The 13,720-nt window shown below is 39.8% G+C and overlaps 1 protein-coding gene and 1 non-coding gene across 4 annotated transcripts in view; both read left to right on the forward strand.

The window, feature by feature from the left end:
• The window catches only part of NDUFAF6 (NADH:ubiquinone oxidoreductase complex assembly factor 6), a 33,743-nt gene extending 23,835 nt beyond the window's left edge, over window positions 1-9,908 (forward strand). For all 3 annotated transcript variants that reach the window (XM_054498722.2, XM_054498723.2, XM_054498724.2), the window contains 2 exons: window positions 3,366-3,422; window positions 9,001-9,908. In XM_054498722.2, the coding sequence (XP_054354697.1) occupies window positions 3,366-3,422; window positions 9,001-9,129 (186 nt within the window). In that variant the 3' untranslated portion in view covers window positions 9,130-9,908. The remainder of the gene's footprint in view (window positions 1-3,365; window positions 3,423-9,000) is intronic.
• LOC129043239 (U6 spliceosomal RNA) lies at window positions 6,403-6,510 on the forward strand. Its single transcript, XR_008504345.1, has one exon. It is a non-coding gene; the product is annotated as a U6 spliceosomal RNA (small nuclear RNA).
• Window positions 9,909-13,720: the final 3,812 nt, after the last annotated feature.

The raw sequence follows: 13,720 nt of genomic DNA on the forward strand, positions 1-13,720 counted from the left end.
GAAGACAGGGTGTCTTTCTGCTTTCCAAGGCCGATGCCTCTCCCGCTCCCAGGGGCTGCACCCTCAGCCACCCCCAGCTGGTATTTTCAGTTTGCTTCTCTGATAGGTGGCCTCTTTTATCTTCTGGTTTGTTGCTGCTGCCTTCTGAATTTACAGGCAGCCTGTGGATCCTTCTGTTGGTATTTTTCTCTCCTAGGTGAACTCTTGGAAGGAAGTGGTCGGCATTCACTGTTACCTCGGGCCCTTTCCACCTTGGCACTGCTCATCATGCTATGATTTGGCTTCTATCCTGCCCACTCTAATAAACAATCACGAATTTGGCAATTCTCCTTATTGCCAAATTTTACAACTCGTTTTCATGAACTCTTCTTCTTTTTTTGACACCATAGACGTCTTTCTCTCTGTGTCACTTTCTGATTTTTCTTCCATTGATTCTCTGACTTGGCTCCTGAACTGGTTCCTGATTTCTCCTGCCTGTCACTTTAGTTGTTCCCTAAGAGTTAGTTCTTCACCTCTTAACTTTTCCAGGACTTTTGTTTGGAATTTGACACTGTTGAATATACACCTCTTTCTTGAAATTGTCTGTCATTCATCTCCATGGTGTTATTCCTTTCTGGTTCTCCTTGAAGTGTGTCTTGATTTCAGTGGCTCTTGAAGACTTGGTGGAAACTTTGTATTTCCTTAGCTCCCATAATGCTAATTTTTCCTAGTACTTCTTGTGAACCTTTTCTTTTTTTTAGCCTTCAGTAGATTCTAAAGAGTTGGACACTTACCTGCATACCACAGGGCTTTTGCACTTGCTGTTTTTCCTGCTTCTTCCCCTGTACCCCACCTCCACTCCAGTTAGTGCTCAGATGTCACCTTATCACAAAAGTCTTCCCTGGCCACCTTACCTAAAATAACATCTTCCTTTTCCATCACCCTCAGTCCCCTTACCTGGCTTAGCGCTTTTCACTACCTGACATTAAAAGTTTGCTTATTGCCTCCCCACTTCATTGGAATGTAAGTTACTTTGTTTGATTCTGTTGTATATTCTTCAGCATCTAAAGTACCTGGTACATTATGAGCGCTCAGTAAATATTTGTGAAATATTAAATACATAAGTAATCAGATTGTAAGCTCTTTGAGGGCAAAGACTATCTTCAGCTTCTTTTTAATTTCATGAATATCTAACAGTTCTCAGCCCTGACAGAGGTATAGATAAAATACATGGAACTTTAGATGAGAAATTACTTAGGACTAACTAGCAGAGTTTTGGGTAAGATCTGAGCACACTACAGAATCATGAGAGGCAGGAAAGCTTTGTGTGGAACCTGAGCAGTCCCAGTCAATGGACATGTAAGGCACCTAAGAAATACCGATTCCCAGGCCTCACTCCCTGGAGATTGGGGTAGTAAATCTGGGATGGGGCCAGGAATTAAAATTTCCAAATGATTTTAAACAGCCAGGTTTGAACACCACTGGTGTATAGGTTATGTGAAATGTGGTCCTGGAAGATAGGTTTGGAATGGTGGATTGAAGAAAGATTATGGAGTTGTAGAGGCTTTTGAGAAGCATTAGAGTATTGTGGATGAGAGTGCAGACTCTGGAACCAGAAGCCTGACTTTAAATCCTCATTCTGCCATTTACTAATCAGAGGTTAGTAATCTAACCTCTGATTAACTAAGAGAGGTTAATGTAATCTTAACCTCTCTGTGCTTCAGTTTCCTAATCTGTAGTAGAGGATCATTTTAGCACCCAGCTTAAAGGGTTATTTGGATAAATGAGTTAACATATGTGAAGAGTTTATAATGTAGTGCAGCATATTGTACATGAAATATGTTAGTTTTCATCATCATCATCAAATAAAGCAGTGATATGAGTGTTGGACAGTAGGAAACCCTGCTAGCAGTGTTTGACACAAGAGAGTTTAGAGGTTGGGTGATCAGTTAGGAGACTTAGGAGAGGAAGAAAGAGTGTCTGATTTAGAGACAGTAGATGTTTATGTGTCTATACATTTATATATATATGTATACACACATGCCCACACATAACAAGTAGAATCAACTAGGCTTGATAACTAATTGGATTGTGGCAAGATCAGATAGAGGGAAAGTTGAAGGTTGCATGAAGAATTCAAGTATGGCACTTTGATGGTGCCATTCAAAAGCTACAGTGACAACAGAAACTAAAGGTATGTTTGGTGTGGATCATTAGACTTTGGACTAGCTGCTCAACATAATTGAATTTGAGGGGATTAGAAGGAGATGGGCTATTAAAAAAATGCAGGATTGTGACTTTTAAAGGAAGTCAGGACTAAAGATGATATATTTGGGAGTCATCCACATAAAAGGCTTATAATTAAGGCTCCAAGTTTGGATGGTGTTGCTGAAGGAGAATGTACAGAGGACCAGGGCAGAACCCCGAGGCCCACCTCTGTTTACAAGGTAAAAGGAGAAAGGGCCATTTATTAGGAAGAAAGAGAAGGAAGGAATGTTCAGAGGAATAGAACTGAGAGCCAGTGTCTTGAAAATCAAGGGAGAAGATTTAAGAAAGAGGAGTATCAGAGTTCTACATGCTACAGAGAGATTGAAGAGAAAAGATAGATGTGATTAGTAAATCATGGATGATCATAGAGTAATTTCAGTAGATGGTTGGGGGTCAAACTGGAGTATAATGGGTTAAGAAGTAAGTCAGGAAGTAGAGGGTTCTTCTTGGTGTTAGGGACAATATAAATGAAGACATGGAGACAAGAGTGGGCTTGGCGAACACAGGATGATGGGCATCAGCCTGAGTGACCAGGTGTTCGTAGCTCAGAGTGGTAGGGAGTTAGGTTGGATGGACAAGGTTAGAGTCAAGATGTGGAGGCCTTTGAATTCCAGGATGAATTGTTGAAACTTGACCTATCAGGGAATTAAAGAAGGTAAAAATGAAATGATGATGTAAGGACATTAATTTGTCTGGCTGCATGGAACGAATTAAAGGTCAGGGAACACAGGCAAGAAGATCACCTAGGAGGATCTTATTCATTTAAACAGGAGATAAAGTCAGTTTAAGCTAGGGGTGCACAGGACTTGGTAATGCAAGTATTTCTTCATTTTCCCCTTATCACAGAGCTGGGGAGTCAAAGTTATTATGAGATTATTGTAAGGTAGCTGGAAGATGCTAAAGCCAATCTGTAAGAAAGGATGGAATTTTTACTACAGTAGTTACTTTTTCCTGAGTCCTTTAGGCCTGGGAAACTAATCTTAATCTGCAGGAGATGAGCTGTTTTCTTGCATTTGAGAGAGGCCCTGTCAGTATTATTAAACTGCTGGTGTTGCTCTCAGAGGGAGAGTGTTTATTTGCTTAATTTTAAACGAGCTTCCTTTCCTCTTCCTTTTTAGGCTAGGTCCTTTCACAAAAGTGTTCCTGTGAAAGCATTTCCTGCTTTTCTTCAGACGGTAAGTAGATTAACAGAGAAGGCTGTATAATTAGTGAAGCAGATGTGTGTGATCTGTTTTTATATTTTATAAAGTTCCCAATGAACTTCTTTAGTTTGGAGCCTTTGTTTTTGTTTCCCTCCCTCATGGCAGCTTTCATTAGTTACTGATGGTTTTGCTGAGGGTCATTTCTGTATTTCTCAGAGGCAGGTGAGCTTTTTTAGCACTGACTTTGCAGCCAGATTGCATTGGCTTGAATCTGTTTTGCCCCTTACTAGCAATGGGACCTTAAATTCCTTAATAACCACATTCCTCAGTTTACTCTTAGGTGAAATGGGAATAATAGGAGAAACTACCTTGTAGGATTGTTAGGCTGCTTACAGCTATATAAGTATTACTATTCTGTTCATTTTTTTCTCCATTGTGACCTGACCATATTGTAGCACTGGTTCCAGAACAGTGGTTCATAGCCCACTGCTGAGCTGGTTGCAGTTGGGTAACCTGGAAAACTTTTTAAAAATATAGATTCCTGGAGTCTTCTTACTTAGTAAGACTTTTGGGATTGAGGAGGAGGCCAGTTCCTAGGAGAATCTGTGATTTTAAGAAGTTCCCCAGGTGATTCTGATGCGTAGACAGGTTTGGGAACTGTTGTTCTAAAACTACATAGAGAAGTGGTAATTGCTACCAGTTACTTAGAACCTTTTATGAGACAGGCCCTGGGTTAGGTCATTCCATCATTATTCCTAGTCTTCCTAGCAAAAATATGGTTACTTCATTTTATAGATAGAAACGAAGGTTCAAAGATTTATAATCTTTGAAAATTGTAAACTTACACATTTTCTGTAATACCAAACATATCTTCTACCTTTTCCCCTGAAATATACTTAGAGATTCATTTTGATCCCTTCACACCCTCTGTCTTAGTGTTCAGGTCTGTGTGTATGAAGTCATTTTGCTTCTTAATTGAGCTTTTGCTAATTATAAAAGTAGTACATTAATATTTTAAATTTTCATAGTGTAAGAGAATACAAAAGAAGAAATTAGAGTTCTCACAGTTCCACCCTATCTAGAGTTAATGTCTGTTCATCTTTCTGAACCTTTCATATACATATAATCATACATGTATTTTGTGTATGTCAACATGTTATTCTGTATCACCCTGTTTAGTGGTTATTTGATGGATATACCATCAGCTGTTTAACATACTAAGTAAGCTTCATAAAGGTTAAGGACTTTGTTTTATTAACTTCTGTGGGAAAAGGTGGTTCTCAACCCTGGCTGCCCATTAGAATCACTTGGAGAGCTTTAAAAAGACCTATACAATGCTTGGCTGCCCCGCTCCAGACCGATTATATTGGTGGACCCAGGCATTGATACTTTTTAAAAGCTTCCCCTTTTACTTTTCTTTCTTTTTTTTTTTTTTTTGGAGGCAGATTCTCACTCCATTGCCCAGCCTAGAGTGCAGTGGTGTGATCTTGGCTCACTGCAGCCTCTGCCTCCCAGGTTCAAGTGATTCTCAGGCCTCAGTCTCCTGAGTAGCTGGGATTACAGACGTGCATCACCACGCCTGGCTAATTTTTTTTGTATTTTTAGTAGAGACAGCTTTTGCCATGTTGGCCAGGCTGGTCTTGAACTCCTGGCCTCAAGTGATCTGCCTGCCTTGGCCTCCCAAAGTGCTGGGATTACAGGTGTGAGCCACCGTGCCCGGCTTTTTTTTTTTTTTTTTTTTTTTTTGAGGCACAATCTCACTCTGTTGCCTAGGTTCCCAGGTTGGAGTGCAGTGGTGGAATCATGGCTCACTGCAGTCTCAACCTCCCAGGCTCAAGTGATCTTCCCACCTCAGCCTCCCAAATAGTTAGGAGCACAGGCATGTACCACCACACCCAGCTAATTTTAAAAATTATTTTTGGAAGAGATGGAATCTCAGTATGTTGTCCAGGCTGGTCTTGAATTTCTGAACCCAAGCAATTCTCCAGCCTTGGCCTCTCAAAGTATTGGGATTACAGGCATAAAACACCGTGACCAGCCCCCTTTAGTTTTAATTTGAGGTGTGGCTAGGCCTAAAAACCACTATCATAGACCAGTGGTTCCCAAAATGTCCCTGGACCAGCAATACCTACCTCACTGGGGAACTTGTTAGAAATGCAGATCTTGGGCTCCCCCACAGACCTGCTGAATCAGAAACTCAGGGGGTGGGGCCCAGCTCTCAGCTTCTGCTTTTTTTTTTTTTTTTTTTTTTTTGAGACGGAGTCTTGCTCTGTTGCTCAGGCTGGAGTGCAATGGCATGATCTCGGCTCACTGCAGCCTCTGCCTCCGGGGTTCAAGCGATTCTCCTGCCTCAGCCTCCCGAGTAGCTGGGATTACAGGCATGTGCCACCACGCCCCGCTAATTTTTATATTTTTAGTAGAGGAGGGGTTTTGCCTTGTTGGCCAGGCTGGTCTCGAATGCCTGACTTCAGGTGATCCACCCGCCTTGGCCTCCCACAGTGCAGGATTACAGGCGTGAGCCACCGTGCCCAGCCCCAGCTCTCAGTTTCTGTCCTGTGCCAAGAGAGACTAGAGTGTTAACATGGCAATTCCTGAGGTGCTGCTTCTGTCATACACCCTCATTCCAGCTTGGACAGGGCCTCTTACTTGTTTTATATATTGGGCATCTGTTAATTATTTTGTTCAAAGAAGGGATTTACAGTTTAAAAACTCTTTAAACATGACTAATCTAGGTATAGTATATTCTTCAAAAATGAGGTTTCAAGAATTCATATTCAGAAATTTGTAATGTCTTTGAGAGTTTCACAATCAATTTGTTACTCAGTTTATTTACCATTAGCCAGACTTTCCTTTGAACCAAAGCCTGATGTAAAAATATCCACTTGAGCTCTAATTTTGAGGTCACATTTCCTCTGTATTTTAATGGAATTTTCTCCTAATCCTAAAAGCAATACATTTTCATAGTAAAGATTTGGACAATATAAACAGTATTAGGAGAAAGTAGCAATCACCTGTGCTTGATCCGGCAGCACATACACTAAATTTGGAACGATACAGAGAAGATTAGCATGGCCCCTGCGCCAAGGATGACACACAAATTCATGAAGCATTCCATTAAAAAAACAAAATCACCTATAATTCTGACACCAAAAGATAACTACTAGTCATTCTGGGGTTTTTGGAAATGAATTTTTATGTATAGTTGAAATTACACTTCATATGTTAGTGTACTGTTTATTGAGCATTTTATTGGATCACTAAAAAAGTATAAATATAACAATGGCTATATAATATTCTATTATGTGTCTGTACCTTAATTTTGTTAATTATTCCTTTAAATGTCATAAAGCTATTAAAATTAACATAATTCTTACAGATAGCAAGTTGATCACAGTATATTAAGGGATAAAAAAGCAAGTTACAGAACATGAAATAGCATGAGCTTTCTTTGCAAAGAAAGGGAGCATCTGAAAGGAAGTACACTAAAATATTTCCAAAACTAAGAGAACATGTAAAAGAAAGTACACTGAAATATTTTCAAAGTTTTTTATTCTCTTTTAAACTTGTTAATATTTGCTATATATTAAATGAATATATCTGTCTAGGTATATATATTGCAATGTATAGCATAATAAACACCCATGAACTTACCACTCGAGCCAGGAACTAGTCTGTCACCATTAAATTGGACTCAGGTTTTTCCTATCTCATTCCCCTGCCACTGCCTTCATTTTTAGGTAGCTCTCCTCAATTTTGTGTGTATTATTTCCTTGCTTTTATTCCAAGAAGGCTTTCATCATTTTATATATTCCTGAACAACATATTGCTTAGTTTTGTTTTGGAGCTTTATAAAAACGGATCATTTTCTATTGATGTCTTCTAGGACATGTACACACTCTTAATGTTTCTGAGATTTGTACATATTACTGCATCTACCTATAGTACATTCACTTCACTGTAGTATAATATTAATATTTCATTGTACAAACGATTCCTCTTTTTTTCGATCAAAGAATTTCTGGATTGTTTTTTTTTTTTGAGGTGGGGTCTCTGTCACCCAGGCTAGAGTGCAGGCTCACTGCAGCCTTGACCTTCCAGGCTCAAGACATCCTCCCACCTCAGCCTCCCAAGTAGCTGGGACTACAGGTGTACACCACCACAGTCAGCTAATTGTTTTTGTATTTTTTGAGAGATGGGGTTTTGCTGTGTTGCCCAGGCTAGTCTTGAACTCTTGAGCTCAAGCAATCCATCTGCCTCGGTCTCCCAAAGTGTTGGGATTACAGGCGTGAGCCACCGCGCCTGGTCTCTGGATTATTTCTGTTTCTTGCTAATATAAAACAAGGCAGCTGGGACATTGATGCATATGTCTCCTGTTGTCTGTATATGTAAGTTTAGGGTTTTAAAAAGTAGATAATGGCCGGGCGCGGTGGCTCACGCCTGTAATCCTAGCACTTTGGGAGGCCGAGGAGGATGGATCACGAGGTCAGGAGTTCAAGACTAGCCTGGCCAATGTGGTGAAACCCTGTCTCTACTAAAAATACAAAAAATTAGCTGGGCATGGTGGCGTGCACCTGTAGTCCTAGCTACTCTGGAGGCTAAGGCAGAAGAATTGTTTGAACCCAGGAGGTGGAGGTTGCAGTGAGCCAAGATCATGCCACTGCACTCCAGCCTGGGTAACACAGCGAGACTCTGTCTCAAAAAAAAACCAAAAAAAAGTAGATATGAATTCGTTTGTATTTCATTCATATATTTATAAAAGTATAGAAAAAAAAGTCTGGAAGAAAATATTTTTTGTTTTTGTTCTCATCTGCATATTCTAAAGAATCTATAGTCATAATCCCTGCATTGATCCCCCAGGTTCTGTGCCGCAGAACTCTAGGGGGTGCTGCTTATGTGGACTGAGGAGCTCTGGTGCCACTTAGAAAGGTGGAGCACAGAACTAAGTGACCTGCCTGTTTAGCAAAAATGTTATTAAAATAAAATAAAAATGTATAATCAAGACAATTGAAAACCAAAAAAGAAAGATACTGCACATCGTTGGTGTTTTCTATCCTGCTGCTATCCTTGTAAAAACTTTGTCAAGTTTTTTGTGGTGGGGAAAGGATGGGGTGATAATTTTGCCTGGTTGAAAATCATGTGCTCTAGCAACAACGTGGAGACCTGTTCAACTTCTTCACAAAATAATTTCTTAAAAGACAACTTGAGCTCCCCCTCATGGTACACTACATTTGGGGGGTCGGGGTGGGGATGTTTCATTTTCCCTGATTGAAATGGCCTTTTTGCATTCCACCAAATCTAGTAATAAGGCCAGGCTAACATGATTTTGCTAATCCTTTTGTCTTGACCAAAGCTTTTTATATTATGAGTAGAAGAGGCTTGGTTTTTCTAGTACTAGCTCTGTGATACCCTTTTACTGGTCTAATAGAAACTTCTTCGATGTCTTTTTCTTTCTCTCTTTTAAAATTCTCACTTAAATTCTTATTATATAGAAAACCATCTCAGGGAAACTAAAATAGCCTAAATACTTGTAATTATTCTTTAGTTTTTTGTTTTTTTTTTTTAAAGTCTTGATCATTTTATGATCTGGTGATCACTATTCTCTTTTTTCCAGGTTTCTCTAGAGGACTTTCTAAAGAAAATTCAGCGAGTGGATTTTGATATATTCCACCCATCTTTACAGCAGAAGAATACATTACTTCCATTATATTTGTATATTCAGTCATGGAGAAAAACATATTAAAATAACTTCATGGCACTGATGTTAGTTCTATTAGTTTTATAAAAGTTAGGATTCTTACTTAGGAACAACAGAAAATGACTGTTAAGGAGAAAATGAATTTATTGGATGGGATGTCAAGTAGCTTACAAAACTGATGAGAAGTTGCCATGGGACTAGGGTGCCAAGACTGCTGAGATTCTGGCAGAGGCACTGCCATTGGCACCCCCAGCCCAGACAGTGTCTGCTGTGCTGTCCCTGGAAGCTGGAGCTCCAACAGGGAATATCGGTGTAGCTGTGCATAGGCCATAAGCCACACTTGAGCCAGTGGGCAGGGAGAGGGAATGTCATCCTCCCTTCACCACTGGGGAAGGAAAGGGGAAAGGGCTCAAGTTATCATAGGGGCTTACATGCTGAGCAGCTATAACCTAGGTGTTCAGAACACCTGGAAGATGCATTTATTTAGGGGTCACAAATAGTGAAATTAATATTTGAGGAGTATCAGTCACGTGTTGTGGGCTTTATATCCCTAATGTTTAATTTTTACCATCTTGTGTAAAAATTTATCCAGGATAATAACGTAACTTCTTTAAGGTCGGAGTGGCTGGCAAGAGCAGAGCCTTAATTTGACTTTAGCTCTGGCTGGTCTGGAAGCTTTTACTTTTTTGTTAATCCCACTGGCTCACTCTGTCATTCACCATTATCATGATCGTGAACAAAATTGTACTGACAAAGTTTGTATAAGTGATATGAACGGTATTGTATTGAACATCCATTAAAGGGTTGCTACACTTCATACTGTACATTCTGCGCTATACATTGTGCTTCCCAGTGATGAGCACTGTGCTGTATACTTGCATCAGTGTTCTCATTTGGTTTTCCTAAAAACCTATGAAATGAGGCACATTTTTGTTCATTAAACTTTTAAATTGTTTGAGACCAGGCTGGGCAACATCCAAAACCCCATCTCGACCAAAAATACATAAACTAGCCAGGTGTGGTGGTGCACGCCCAGCTACTAGAAAGGCTGAGGTGGGAGGATTACTTGAGCCCAGGAGGGTGAGGCTGCAGTGAGGCATGAGTGTACTCCACCCTGGGTGACAGAGCAAGACCCTGTCTCAAAGACAAACGAATAATAATTAATAATAATATAAAACTTTTAGAAAATGCATACCAATTGGAAAAACCAAAATTTTTTACATTGCTGGTAATTGGTCAGTCTGACTCTAAATGAATCTCACTCTCAGGACCAGGATTATGCCAGTTTCCTTTTTCCTGTATTTTCAGTAGTCTTGTCTCCTGCCCCATTCAGATCTATCTCATTTAAGTCTTTGGTATGGGCTATGAATTAGTGCCTACTTAAATTGTGAGTGGCTTAAAATGTTACATTTTTGCAAATTCAAACTGAGAGCTTTTGGAGCACAAGAATACATTGTTTCATTCATCTTGACATCACCCCACCACACACCTCGAATGGCTTCTGATTGAGAGCAAGTAGAGATTAATTAATGTATAATTGAATGAATGTGCAATGTGGTTGTATATGCTAGTAGATTCTTAGTTGGTACTGATGCTGAAAGTATATCCCCTTCTTTAATTCTGTGGCTTTTGAGAGCCATTCAGCTTATCTTCAAATGAAAATACAAGGAAATGGGGCCGGGCGTGGTGGCTCACGCCTGTCATCCCAACACTTTGGGAGGCTGAGGTGGGTGGCTCACCTGAGGTCACGAGTTCAAGACCAGTCTGGCCAACATGGTGAAACCCCATCTCTACTTAAAATACAAAAATCAGCCAGGTGTTGTGGCGGGAGCCTGTAGTCCCAGCTACTAGGGAGGCTGAGGCAGGAGAATCACTTGAACCCGGGGGAGGTAGAGGTTGCAGTGAGCTGAGATAGCGCCACTGCACTCAAGCCTGGGCAATAGAGCGAGATTCCATCTCAAAAAAAAAAAAAAAAGAAAAGAAAAGAAAATACAAGGAAATGGGACATGTTTCCTCTTGGGATTCTGAGTGATCCAGGGTTGAAAAGTTCATCAGAGTCTTTGTTAGGGAGCATTGTCTGCAGGTCTTCCCAGGTTAAATTTGGCAGCAGTCATCTAAGCGTCTTGGTTCCTTTCTAAGGGTCTTAGAAGGAGGGTTTAATTATGCGACTGGATTAGTGGATTCTTTGCTGGCTCAGAAACCAATTTATTAAGTAAATTTCAAAATACTTTCTAAACCATTTAAAATTTGATGCTTACAGATTTGGATGAACTAAAGTTACCAATCTGGAGATTCAAGTGGAGTCTTTATCGGTGAAATTTACTGTACTACTAATTTCCTGGTGTAAAAGATACTCCCTTAGATGATGCTGGCATTCTTTTTGATTTTTTTCAAATCTCTGGGTTTTTATTAGAATATTTTAAAGGAGTCAGATACATTTTCAAACCATTTTAGATGTGCTTTGTTGTTGAATAAGTGGATAGCAGATAACATATTAAGTATAAATTACAGATTATTCTCAATGTAGGTAAAGTTGCATATCATGAAATAAGTTTTGGGTAGTTCTCAATTGGCAATATTCTTTCTCTCCTTGTGGTTGAAGCTCTCCTTTTGATGAAATGGAATTCTTGAGAAATGTAACTGTAGCTGACACTTACTGAACACAAACTCGAACAGGTGGTGTACTTTGCACTTTTATGCTTTAACTCTCATAGTGAAGTAGGCCTTTATTTTCCAAACGATAAAACAGTCTCAGAGATGTTAAGTTCAAGGTCACAGAGGCATTAGTACTAGAGCCGGATGCCAAATCCACATTAGTTCAATGCCAAAGCCCAAAGCCCATTATTATTTTTTTTACCATTCTTGAGATTGTCAAGTAAACTGCCAAGTTTAAAAGCTCAAAGGCACAACATTTTTTAGAAATAAGTATTACTGCTTAAATTTCAGATACAAATTAGGTTAAAAAAAGTAATTACTACATAAGTTCCAACTACAAATTAGGTGAGAGAGAAATAGGCAATTGAAATAGGTGTTAGGTGCTGGTCACTGGGTGTATATGGTGGGGGAGTGTGGGGGGATACTTCACCGGCTTGGCAGTCAAAGAAGGTTTCCCAGAGAAGATGGCATGTGAATAGTGTCAGGAAGATTGGGTAGGACCCAGGGCTTGGGGAGGGGGTGTTGACGTTTTTGTGGGGAGGTCCTGGCTGAAGAAGCAGTGTGTACAAAGGCCAGGAAACGGAATGGATGGTCTATGTCAAGACTCTTGATTTTTTTTGCCTTTAACTTACTTATGTAAAAAGAACAGAATGTTCAGAGTTCTTAGGAAAGTTTGTGAATAAAGTGACCACATCCCCTGATCTACTGAAACACTGAATTAAGATCAGAGACTTGCGAGTTTATATTTTTTCCATTTCAGCAAATCCCTAGGTGCCCTTGGATTTGTTTTAGCTCATATAAATTGGACTTTTCTGAAGATATTGGCTTAATCGATTGCCTGTCCAGAAAGATCCTTACAGTTGTAAACATTATGTGGTTCTTTACTGAAAATAAAACATCCTACTGTTTGTTCCTGCAAGGAACACAGGTCCAGAATTGGGAAGGGTGTTGGAAATGGGTCAGAAGGAGGGGAGAAGAGTTGAGGGAATGCATTAAAATAATTTTGACACTTCATTTTACCTACTTTTTTCTATAATGAATGTATATTTTTTGGATAACTACAAAGTTATTTCTTAAAAGTTAGGACTCTCCAAATGAGAAAGATGCTTGTAGAATGTGAAGGTGATTAAATTTATAGAACAATAAATAGATAAGTAGACATACATTTTCTATCATATCAGTATATACTAGTTAAGAGTTTGTTCAACAGCAAAAAGGAATATTTGGCACAATAAATTATTAAATATGTAACTCATTCTGTAGTATAAGCTGAAAAATACGAAGAGTTATTAGCTACAGGACAGTAGAGTATCGTACAGTGATGTGAAGTACTTTTAAGAGTGTGGGCTGGGCGTGGTGGTTCATGCCTGTAATCCCAGCACTTTAGGAGGCCGAGGCAGGTGGATCCCTTGAGCCCAGGAGTTCAAGACCAGCCTGGGTGACATGGCAAGACGCCATCTCTACAAAAAATATAAAAATTAGCTGGGCATAGTGGCGAATGTTTGTAGTCCCAGCTACTCCGGTGCCTGAGGTGGGAGCGTTGTTTGAGCCCAGGAGGCGGAGGTTGCAGTGAGCCAAGCAAGATCGCGCGACTGCACTGCAGCCTGGGCGACAAAGACCCTGACTCAAAAAAAAAAAAAAAAAAGTGTGTGTGAACTCCAGAGGAGCCTGTGTGGGTTCAGTCCCAGCTCTGCCACCCTAAGAGTTGTGTAACCTCAGCAAGTTACCCCAAGCCTCTGTTGCTCCATTTGTAAAATAGGCAAAATCGTACCAACCTCAGTGGTGGTTGTGAGGAATAAATGAATTTCTCCATGTAAAGTGCTTAGAACAGTGACCTACATCTAGTAAAAAACACACGTTAATATTATTATACAAAAGACACAGACTGGAAGCCTGAACCAAATTAGGCCTGCAGGCATATTTTGTTTTGCAAGCATGGCATTTGAAAAAGAATGAGAAATTGAATGTTTTAGACAGGATG

Source organism: Pongo pygmaeus, chromosome 7 (assembly GCF_028885625.2).
Source record: "Pongo pygmaeus isolate AG05252 chromosome 7, NHGRI_mPonPyg2-v2.0_pri, whole genome shotgun sequence".
Classification (NCBI taxonomy): domain Eukaryota; kingdom Metazoa; phylum Chordata; class Mammalia; order Primates; family Hominidae; genus Pongo; species Pongo pygmaeus.